The sequence below is a fragment of the Anguilla anguilla genome, chromosome 17 (genome assembly GCF_013347855.1).
Source record: "Anguilla anguilla isolate fAngAng1 chromosome 17, fAngAng1.pri, whole genome shotgun sequence".
In the NCBI taxonomy this organism is placed as follows: domain Eukaryota; kingdom Metazoa; phylum Chordata; class Actinopteri; order Anguilliformes; family Anguillidae; genus Anguilla; species Anguilla anguilla.
In genome coordinates, this window is record NC_049217.1 from 19634476 (window position 1) to 19646673 (window position 12198).

General features: G+C 41.3%; 1 protein-coding gene across 2 annotated transcripts in view; it reads right to left on the minus strand.

Moving 5' to 3' along the window:
* The window catches only part of LOC118216294, a 32597-nt gene that overhangs the window by 15038 nt on the left and 5361 nt on the right, over positions 1-12198 (minus strand). Inside the window, exons 1-4 of one of the 2 annotated variants that reach the window (XM_035397384.1) lie at positions 11437-11509; positions 11153-11197; positions 8072-8773; positions 6924-7589 (exon numbers count right to left, since the gene is read on the minus strand). In XM_035397384.1, coding sequence (XP_035253275.1) covers positions 6924-7589; positions 8072-8773; position 11153 — 1369 coding nt within the window. In that variant the 5' untranslated portion in view covers positions 11154-11197; positions 11437-11509. Of the gene's footprint in view, positions 1-6923; positions 7590-8071; positions 8774-11152; positions 11198-11436; positions 11510-12198 lie in introns of those variants that run through there. The other variant, XM_035397383.1, reaches the window with a different exon arrangement.

The following is a 12198-nucleotide window of genomic DNA, read 5'->3' on the forward strand; positions in this document are numbered from 1 at the left end:
GGTTAGCTTGTTATCAGCTGTGTCGGCACACTGGTGCTGATGGTCATCTTTTGGTTCGGTTAGCTTGTTATCAGCTGTGTCGGCACACTGGTGCTGATGGTCATCTTTTGGTTCGGTTATTTTGTTATCAGCTGTGTCGGCACACTGGCGCTGATGGTCATCTTTTGGTTTGGTTAGCTTCTCAAGTAGCTCTTTTAGTCTTTTTATATCCTTTTCAAGTTGTTCCTTTTCTATGATTAGTCTCATTTCAAGAACTGTACTTGATTTTGAAAGCTGCTCTTTAAATTCATTAAATTCTTCTGCTTGTTTTCTTGCAGCTTCTTCATATTTCCCCTTCATTTCATTAAATGTTCTTTCATAGTCCTCTTCCATTTCTTTACGTTCCTTTTCTTCTCTTTCCCCCCTGGCCTCATCATCCTGCTTTCTCTTCTGGTATTCTGTTTTTCGTTCCTTCTCAAATTCCTTCTGCTGCTTTGCCAGCTTTTTATCCACCTCCTCTCTTCTCTGCTCATCCTCTTTATCTCTTCTCGCTCTCTCCTGTTTTCTTTCCTTGTCCCATTTCTCTTCTTGTTTTTTCAACTGCCTTTTCTTTTCTTCAAGATCCCTCTCGATTTCCTCTTTATCTTTCCTTTCCTTGTCTCTCCTTTTTCTTTCTTGTTCCCTTTCTTTCTCAAACTCATCCCTCATTTTCTTTTGTTTCTCATCCCACTCTCTTCTCTCTTGCTCTTCTTTCTGTTTCCTTTTCTTCTCTTCTTCCTCTTTCTTTATCTGTTCTGTTTTTCTTTCCTGTTCCCATTCCTCAGCTCTTTTCTTCATATCTTCTTGTATCTCTTTTTTCTCTTTTTCTGCCTCTTTCATTTTCTGTGCCCACTCCATTCTTTCTCTCTTCTCACGGTTTTTCATCTCCTTCTGCTCTCTATCTCTCTTTTTCTTTTCTTCTGCTTGCTTTTCCTCAAATTCTTTCCTTTCTCTGCTTTGTTTTTCTACCATCTCTTGTCTCTGATTCTCCTCTCTTTCTACCCTCTTTTTTTCCTCATCTTTCCTACGTTTCCACTCCTCTTCCATTCTAGTTCTCTCTTTCTCTATCTTATCCATTTCCCCCTTCCACTCTAATTCTTGTTTTTCCTTTTTCTTTTTCTCTTCCTCATCTCTTCTTTCTTTTTCCTCCTGCTCTCTTTTTTTCCACTCTTCATGCTCTTTCCTTAAATGTTCTTCTTTGTCTTTCAGCTCTTTTTCCCGATGTTTTCTTTCATTCTCTTCTTGAAGTCTCTGCTTTTCCATCCTGTTCTGCATTTTTTTCACCTCCTCTTCGTGTTTTGCCTTCAGCACCTCTTTCTCTCTTTGCATATCTTCCTCCTTCTCTCTCAGTATTCTTTGACACTCTTTTTTTATGGTCCTTTCTGCCTCCTGAAACATCTTATTGGTATAGCAGCCTCCTCCATTCTTCTTCACCATGCTGTCTATCTTTACCAGCAGCTCAGACACTTGGGTGAGATTGCTCCCGTCTTTATTATCAAAGACATGATACCTGTTTCCACAGTCTCGAATCAGAGTTTTGATTGCAGCGTCACCGTCTTGAATGTAGTCATCAATGGATTTCTTAAGATCATCCCCTCTTGTGAACATGACCATGGTGAATATTTCAGCCATTTTACCAAAGGTACTCTTAATAAGCTGCAATGTTTCCTTCACCTCCATTGTGCTCCTTCCAATTTCTAGCACGAGGAGAAACACATGAGGTCCTGGGGCCAAAAAGGAGATGCATTGGGCTATTTCCTGCTGGACTAGCTCATTATTAACTGATGTGTCAAAGAGACCCGGTGTGTCAACTACAGTAACACGCCTGCCAGCTACTTCCCCTACTTCTTTCTTACAGCAGGTCGTAACTGATTTTGAGCTGGCCTCGGACTGGAACACCTCCCTCCGCAGTATGGTATTTCCTGTGGCACTTTTCCCACTTCCTGTTTTCCCCACAAGCACTATCCTCACACAGTCAGAGTAGTGATCTTTACCCTCACCACCTGAGGAATGAAAAAAAAAAATTATAAAATTCATAGAACTAAGAACATCATAAAAAAACTATTAAAAACTGTATGTCTGAGGGATGTCAAACTCCTGGTCCTGGAGGACCACAGTGTCTGTAGCTATTTGTGGATTATTTTCAATCAGCAGCCAATTAAGATCTTAAGAACAAGGTTGGACTCTTCAGCCAACCAATGACTTAAATGAATCACTGGTGCTGAAGAACATCGAATACCAACAATCCTCAGCCAATCCACCAGCAGACGCTGCACCCCTCTACTACTGGTGTTAAATCTGGACTGAATGGTCTGTCCTCATGATTATTATCACATAATGACAATAATGACATAATGACAAGTTTGATGTCAGAACATGGGGCTTGTTGATATAAGGCAATCCATTTCTTCATCAGAACAAAACACAACCAGACCTTGAATTTTTAAAACTCAATACAAAGTGGTAATTTCCACTAGGCACGTCAAACCAATTTCAGAATTTTTATTTGAAAGTCAAATGAGTTACCAGGAAATCATCTTTTCATTCTAAAATTGAAATTGTCAGCTATTGTCAGTAATATTCTGAATTGTGTCATTACTTTGTGAAGGGTACTGCATTTCATAATTCTTTTCACAAGATGAATTATAAACAAATGATGAACCCATCCAAACCTACCTAGTGATGTGCCCATAATATTTTCTAATTCTCTGATCCTCTTGTACTGCTCCTCTAGCTCAGTCTTGTACATGGCCTCCAGCTCTCTGACCTTCTCCTGCAGAGCCTCCAAGTACATATCCAGGGAAAAGCAGATTTCTTTTGCTCCTTTCTTCTTCTCTATAGCCTTTAGAAGCTCTGGAACTACTGGGTTATTCACAATGTCCCGATTGAAAACAAATAACCTGTCGCCACACATCTTCAGAAGCTCCTGAGTATCTGTATTCTGCTGCAGAACGTCACGAACAGATTGAGCATCTGGATATTCATGGGTAAAAAGGACCATCACGTAATCAATCACTCTTGAGCCAAATATCTCCTGAATCCTTGTTATTTCTGCCTTGTCTTCATCAGTGAGGCAAGCAACTGGTATGACCAGGAGGAAGGCATGAACTCCAGGGCCACAGAGAGAGGTAAAGAGGCGAGACACAGTGGATGCAGTGTGCTGTGATTCACACAGAGCTGGCATTTCCACCACGGTAACCAGGCGACCGCACACTTCTCCCTCTCTCCTCTCACACACTGAAGAGGGGCTGGGATCCACACTGGACTCCCTCTGTCCCAGGATGGCATTTCCTGCAGAAGTCTTCCCAGCTCCACTGCTCCCAAACAACACCAAGTTCAGTCTGTCACCCACAGCCACTGGAATAAAGAGGAAGAGTCTGTTATCTTCTGACCATTATCTTATTTTATTATTGTCAATGTGTGAGTCACTTCCCCTGATTCTATATCAGTACATCCTCAGTTTTCATCAATACACAGGGCTAATTCCACACAAGTTCCCTTCTGTTCTTAGCCGTTTTAGGCAGTAGGCAGATTGGCAGTAATGGTGTGTTTGACAGTAACAGAGTGATTGGCAGTTCTTGTATAAAGAATGCTGTAATCTCTATATTGTGAAGCCAAAATGTATAAACATATCTGTTAATAAAACCTGAGTTTCTGCACTTTAACCACATTGCTTGATTACACAAAAATATATGACTTGTTCCAGACATTATAAAGGGTCACTGTATATGCAGTTTCATCTGTTGAGCCACACATGAAGTGTGTTTTACATTACATTACAATCACTTAGCCGCATCACTGATCTTACTCTGACTCCTGTCTGTGTGGCTAACTTAACAACTGCTGTATAAGAAGCAGCGGCAGACATCACATGCTTCAGAGGAGTACACATGCTCATCTGTGCTCTCTTGAATATATCCAAATTTGGATGAAAAACAGGGAAATGCATTCGTTCAAAATGCCACATTATACATGTTTTAAAACCTAGTTTTCTGTCCAAATGGTGCATTCCACATCAAGAACATGATCTACATCTGAGTAATGGTATGTTTCAGTGTCTGTCACAGAAAAGCCTGCCCATTGCAGCATTACAATATTACACATGATCTCTTGGATTTTGCAAGCAACTCTTTTGTGTATTTCCTTTTAAAGTCATTCAATTCCTCTGCTTATTTTCGAGCACCTTCTTCATATTTCATTCTCATTTCTTTATTTTTTCTTTCATAGTCTTCCTCAATTTCTTTATGTTCTTTTTCTTCTCTTTCTGTCCTGGCCGGGTCTTCCATTCTCTTCTGACTCTCTTCTTCTCATTCCCTCTCAAATTCCTCCTGTAGTCTTGTCAGCCTTTTTCTTTCTCTGCCTCTTTACTTTTCTGTTCCCACTCCCTTCTTTCCCTTATCTATCCTACCTTGTTTCTTCTCCTGCTCCTCTCTATCTCTCTTTTTCTTTTCTTCCGCTTGCTTTTTTCAAATTCTTCCTTTTCTCTATTTTGTTTTTCTTGCCACTGTTTCATCTCTCTTTCTACAATCCTGTGCTCTTCTTCTTTCCTTCTTTTCTACTCCTCTTTCATTCTCCTTTTCTCTTTCTCTATGTAATCTATTTTGCTCTTCCACTTTAATTCTTCCTTTTCCTTCCTTTTTGTCTTCCTTTTCTCTTCCCATTTCATCCTGTTCTTTTTTCTTCCACACTTCATGCTCTTTCCTCAGCACCCCCCATGACCCTGCCCAGGATAAGCGGGTATTGATAATCGATGGAAGTCTTGCTTTTCTTTTGAGGCTAAAAAGAGACTTCTCAATGCCTTCATGCATTAGATACAGTCTATCATGGAGCATTGAGCTATATTATGAATTACAAAACCCGTCAGTCACCATTGTTTCCTGTACGCTTGGATGGGATGGTCTGCACTGTCCACACACAAACTTAATCACTGGTATACTTTTGTTTATAAGGACTCAGTCCTTTGGCAGGGCATAAATTAGTGTCTATGGCCCCAGCTTTTGGAATAGTCTGCCAGAGGGTCTGAGGGCTGTTCAGTACCTGGATGGTTTTAAAAAGGAACTTAAGACATACAAGAATTCTTACTAGTCCTGTTTTAATGGTTTTTTTTTTTGGGGGGGGGGGGGAATTTTTTTCAGCTTTATTAGACAGGATAGTGTAGAGAGACAGGAAGAACTAGGAGAAGAGAGAGAGGGAGAGACATTCGACAAAGGTCGGCGGTCGTACTCGAACTGCCGACGTCGTGGCTCGCAATGAGCATGTGGAAAGCGGGCTACGCCACTGGAGGCCCCCCTGTTTTAATGTTTAATTTAATTTAATTTAATTTAATTTATCCTATTTATTTTATCACCTCTTTTACTTTTTTTGCATTTATTTTAATAAGTTTTAATGCCTTTTATGTTCTTAATTTAACTGTTCTTTTAAGTTATTGTGAAGCACTTTGTGTTGCACTAAGGCATAGAAAATGTGCTATATAAATAAAGAACGACTGATTGATTGATTGATTGATATAATGCAATTCTTACTTATATAATTATATACAAATGAAATGCGTAGGTCATTACTGTTTATGCTCCCAGGAACTACTCTTGCTTTCTGTCCCCAAAGTCTTCACAGAATTGGGATAAAGGTCATTTATTTACACTGCTCTGTTTGCTTGGGATTCATTGCAGAAGGTTTTAAATGTCCAGCAGTTCATCTCACTAGGAGCTTTTTAGTCTACGGTGAGGGATTTGGAGGCAGGTACAACAAGATGTCAATGTTTTGTTGAAGCTACTTGCATCGGTGTGGTCCTGTATTCAAATTTTGGCTTTCCTATTTTCCCCACAGCGCGCAGGAACTGCGGCCGTGGGCTATGCTTGGCAATTTGTGGCAAGTAGGTGACTTAGGTGCATTAACTGTCTTATCTACTACTTGTATTTTTTCCATAGACTGCGTTGTTGCTGTTCTCGTTGTTAGTGTTAATCAGTTTAACCTTCAGGGTCCAAGTTGAACTATGCGGTTGTTCCCTGCACTTGGACCAGTACTTCTCTGTAGGGGTTTCGTCATACTTGTTCCTGGTTATGGTTATACACTTTGTTGTACGTCGTTCTGGATAACAGCGTCTGCCAAATGCCTGTAATGTAATGTAATGTAATGTAATGGTCACTCACTCACTCACGGACGACCTGAGAGGGACATTTGGTGGGACGCATGCGCAGGTGGTACTTCATTTAGTAGGACGCATGTGCAGGTGCATCTCCCAAAATCACCGCTTCGAGCGGCACAAGATTTTTAAGCACAGCTTTATCGCCTAACGTTACTTCAGCTAACCCTAACATGTTATCGTTTTGCCTACTTTAGTTAACCTACTTCGCGCATACCACCGATACAGATGTATGGACACACGGAGGACAATAAATACCGTTACAGAGATGAGGACATGCCATAGCTAGCCTAGCTAGCTATATAGTTAGCCAGGTTTTACTCATGACACTTTGTACAGCTGTGCCATGGGTCTGCACGGTTTCCTGCTTGTTTCTACTGTGATCGTCTTTTTCCTGGTTTACATTTTTTATTTATTTATCTTGTGTTCTGTCATTTTTATTGTCTATAATTTGTTTTACATTGTTCGTTGGCAACCATGTTATGTGCTGCTTCCTGTCTTGGCCAGGACACTCTTAAAAGAGAGAGTTTTAATCAAAATTAGTTTGTCCTGTTTAAATGAATGTTAATAAATAAATAAATACAAATGGATTTACATGGAATGTAGCTGTAGCCACACTTCTTCATTCTATTCCAGTGCTATCCACTGTCTAAAGCTGTATTTGTTGTCAGTATTACATACTCAGACATTATTTTGCTAAGGGAATTACATTATTATTTTATGTAATGCTCTTCACATCAATTAACAAATGATGAAGACTTACCCAGTGATTTGGCCTTGATATTGTCTTCTAATTCTCTGATCTTCCTGTCTTTCTCCTCCAGCTCTTGGACCTGCTTCTCCAGCTGTGCCTCCCAGTACATATCCAGGGAAAAGCAGCTTTCTGTTGCTCTATTCATCTCCTCAATAGCCTTCAGAAGCTTTGGAACTATTGGGTTATTCACAATGTCCTGGTCATTGAAAACGCAGAACCTGTTGCTGCAGATCTCCAGAAGCTCCCGCGTATATTTATTCTGCTGAAGAAAGTCAAGAACCAGTTCAGCAGTTGGACTTTCATGGGTAAAAAGGACCATCATGTACTCAGTGACTCTTGAGCCAAATATCTCCCGAATCCTTGTTATTTCTGCCTTGTCTTCGTCAGTGAGAGGAGCAGCTGCTGAGACCAGGAGGAAGGCATGAACTCCAGGGCCACAGAGAGAGGCACAGAGGCGAGACACAGTGGATGCAGTGAGCTGTGATTCACACAGAGCTGGCATTTCCACCACGGTAACCAGGCAACCGCACACTTCTCCCTCTCTCCTCTCACACACTGAAGAGGAGCTGGAATCCACACTGGACTCCCTCTGTCCCAGGATGGCGTTTCCTGCAGAAGTCTTCCCAGCTCCACTCCTCCCAAACAACACCAAGTTCAGTCTATCAGCCACAGCCACTGGAATAAAGAGGAACAGTCTGTTATCTTGTGACCATTATCTTGTTTTATTATTGTCAATTTCTGAGTCACTTCCCCTGAATCTATATCAGTACATTTTCAGTTTTCATCAATACACAGGGCTAATTCCACAGGTGAGTTCCCTTCTGTTTTTAGCCATTTTAGCCACTTCGATAAATGCCAACAATAAAATGTAGCCGAACATCTCACAACAAAAAAATATGAAATCATCTTTGTTTTTCTCTTGAGTTGTCAGTTTTTCAGTAATCCATCAACATTTTCAATGTTTTGTGTATCAATTCTCAGTAATGTGCATGTATTTGCTGTAGCCAATAAAAGGCCAGATTATCTTTCGGGTTCCATTAATCTTTATTTTTCTTGTTTCAAAGCATCAAGGGTGAACTTAACTATCAATCAATTCTCACCGTAAATGACACAAACTAATTTAATAATGGCTTTTCTTGCCCTGATTCTATTTTTACCTTGTTCTCCTTTTCCCATTTGCTGTTGTTCTCTAGGCCGTGCCTGTGGATTCTGCTTCCTCTCCATCTTCTGTTCAGTCCCCATCAGTGAGCCCTCTATCGCTCCTAGCGCAGCTGATTCTGGCTCCTTGAACATCTCACAGCGGAGGAAACCTCCTTCATTCTTCTCCACCATCTGCTCTATTTTCTCCATTAATTTAGTATCCTGGGTGTAATTAATCTCTTCTGTGTTGTTCAACGTGTGACACTTTTGACTGCACTTCTCAACAACTTTATGAACAGGACTCTTACTAATTGTTGAATAAATAGAATCCTTAATGTTAAAAAAACTTTTACTCTTCTCTGTCACCAGTGCCACTGAGTACTTAAAGGACTCATCACTGAAAAAGCCCAGGATTCTCTTCAGTCTTTGTTTATCACCCTTTGTAAATGTGCTGCTCTCCAGCAACAGCAGAAGTGCATGAGGACCTGGGGCAGACAGGGTAACACATCTCTCTATCTGATAGAATAATTTCCTGTCTGGGAGCTTAGGGTCCAGTAAGTCTGGAGTGTTGATCAGAGCCACACGCTTCCCATTCACCAGACCTTGTGCTTTCTCACACTGATCTTTTACTGGAAGAACCTCTCCCCCCAGGATGCTTTTTCCCACTTTACTCTTTAGTTCTCCAGACCTCCCCAGCAGCACAATCCTCAGCTCAGACACTGCAAAGTAGGACACCAGGGTTACTGTGAGAGAAAGCATGTTAACCCAGCATGTGTTAGCCATCCTGACCTGCCAGCATACCCGGGCCAGTCAAAGTGGCCCGGGTTTAATTGGATTGGCAACCCTATGACTGTAAACACAGTCAAGAAAGTTCCCGTAAATGGACTGATTGCATCTTGCACATGCAGTGCTGTCTTCGTATGTTGCGGTGAATGAAACGGCCTAAACCTACAAGTACCACAGTTCTCTCCTGCCATCCCCCGAATGACATCCACGTACATAAGTGCAACCAGATCCACGCCGTGCGACTGGGAGCTTGCCTAAATGACTGCTGTCCGCAGTCCCACCTGACTGGACCCCGGCTACAGGAGCCAAAGAGGAATCCAACAGGAAATATGGCGCTTCCCCACTCGGCAGCTAAGAGATGCCCGCTGCACTTTGTCAGCTCTGGGTTGTCCGGCTTCCTGTTAAAGGAGACAGAGCCCCCGCACACTGTGCACAACTTGGCAGGAACACTGTGGGCAATGGATTGCCTTTCATTTCACAAGGGCAACAATAACGGGAAAAAGCACTGAATGTTGCCCAAGATAGTCCAGGGAATCCCCTCCCCCTTGCCAGTCCTGATACCCAGACAACGGAGAAGGGAAAGACTGGAACTATGGTGTCACAACAGCAGCAGCCAGAAGAGTGTCTTGAAGAGACTGTTGATGTCTCCACACCACACCTTACCATTGTGAAATTTATATCTGTGTCCAGCGGAAGGCCAGCAGGTCACAATTGGGCTACTCAATTTTGACATTGACTGAATGTTTTAAAAGATGGCAGATTTACCAGTTTTAGTTTTTATTAACTAATGCTATGCAAAAAAGTTGTGTAAGTTGCTCTGAATAAAAGTGTCTGCTCAATGGCTGTAATATAATGTAACGTAACTGCATCTCAGAAATGTAAATATGTAGTTTTCTTATAGCTATGCCCTACTTTTTACACTGTGTCATTTTTATGTGGTGATGGGAAAATAGGCTTTTAGCAGGTGCATTCACCTATTTTTAGAGAGGGAATGTAGGATATGTAGTGTTTATATTTTGGCCTTAGAGAGGGAAACAGTAAATAAGAATGTGGCCTGGCCTCCCCATCACAAGCATCAAAGCAAATGTGATTGGGGCGATTTGAAATTCCACTGATACCCTAATCTAAGCTGACAATCTATGGGTCTCAGCTCCTCAGAAGAGACAAACCAGATGACACAGGACACCATATCAGGGGTCGGAGACCCTACATGCCTAACATTTCCTTTCCCATGTCCTCTTTAAGTTTGAATGCAATCTTTAGGTAGGCCAGTCCTTGCCATAAATTAGTCTGACCCCCCTTCCTTTCTCTTCTAAACCTTAACCCAGCATCACCCAATCAGAGCAAACCTCAAGCCATGCTGGGTAAGGTATTTAAGATGGCCACAGGAGAAAGTTGTTTGTGTTGCGTTTGGTTTCAGAGCCTGGAAGAAGAAGAGTTTTCCTCTTTTTATTTTGCTGGTGGTTCCTAGGTTGTGTGTTTTTAGCTGGTTTCCTTGTGGCGCTTATGCTGGAAGTGGGTGATACTTTGGCAAGGTCTGGCCGATCCGTTTCTCTCTCTCTCTTATCCGTCTCTCTCTCTCTATTTTCTGGTATTTCTAGATTAGTTGTTTAATGTTTTGCTGTATGTATTCTGTTGTGTCATTTAGAAGTAGTGTGCCTGCATTCAATAAAGAATGAATGTTCATTAATATAATTGACTGCTTCTTATTGATTCAATTATTTAATCTGAAAACCTGATACACTGTTTGTTTTGACTTGTTAGTTGATACCACCAGTTTTCTGAAGACTGACCTATCAAAGAATTTGGCGATTTAATTGATAATTCTAATTTTAAACATAATTATTAAATTAAATCTAATAACATATATTTTACATGTAGGTTAAGTGAGGGGTTGTAGCATGCAATATCACTTGGTTCTGTATTCAGAGTGCTGAACATTTTAACAAGGACATTGACTGTTGGAACTGCAGGATTCAGAAAAGAAACATATTCTTACTTAATCCTTGCTTGTCCAACAGCCCCATTACCAGCATCAGTGGCCATTCTTTCATGAATTCCACCTAGAGTGATAGCTATTGATATGGGTCTTCCTCATTTCATAGAATTTCATAGTTCCATTAATAACTTGAATGCTGTTTCAGTCAGTGGTATACATATAATGTGACCTTTGCCAGCTGTAGACAATTTTTCTCTAAATCATCCAAAGCAATTTGTCATTGTCACTTCAATTTATGATACTATGAAAGAAGTCTGACTGTTCTCTGCACAGACCCGTGTGTATGCCATGTAGCTCTGCTAACTTTACTCACTCGTTGGGGGTTCATCAGTACTCCTTCTCCTCCGCTGGGGTATATCTGTTAAAGAAAAAATACATCAGAGTTTGTACAATATGTGAAATATTGGTTTATTTTGTATTGTTCGGAGCCCTCCCACCCATCTCCCACATTTTTTTCTCCCCACTCTAGAATCCTCAGATTAGGTTTCTGACTCACTAATGCACCACACACATGTCTCACTGCAGCCACAGCATGTCCACGTCTGATGCACTACAGGTCACAAATGACTACAACAGGAGGAGAGGCACATCTCTCACTGATAACCAGGAACTGATAGGAGAGGAACTACTGCAGTGTTACCCTGAGGAGCCCTGCCTGGCTTAGGTCCTGCTCTGGTGAGGTAGGCAGCACTGTAGGGAACTGGGATTGTATTGATTATAATACACAAGACATATTATACATAAAATGGAATACACACAATTTATAAATAAATACAGCCAAACTTGCTGTTTAATATATGTTATGAGATTGTGTTAGTCTATTGTTAGAAACTGATTTGATTTTGATGCTGTACCAAGACGAAATTCCACCAATTGTGCCTGTGTGGTCATTCGAATGAACTGAATTGAATTGAAATTAGTGGAAAAAATACCCTGGAAATAGAAGTCACCAGCTAGCAAACCAACCAAGCAAAACATGATTTAATAGCAGATTACACATGCTGAAATGCAGCAAGACCTAGTATTCATCCATCCATGATCCATCAATGGGGGGGGGGGGGGGGATCTCCAGCCTGTCCCAGCATGCACTGGGCGAGAGACAGGAACAAATTCTAAACCGGCCGCCAATCCATTTAGGGCACATGCACCATTCACTCACACACTCATACCTACAGGCAACTTATAACCTCCAATTAGCCCAACCTGAATATCTCTCGACTGTGGGTGGAAACAGAAGTACCCGGAGGAAACCCACGCAGACACGGATGAACATACAAACTCAATACAGAAAGACCCTGGCTGCGATCAACCGAATATTGCAGAAATCAAATTGTTTTTTAGGTTTTACCTGAACTGTTT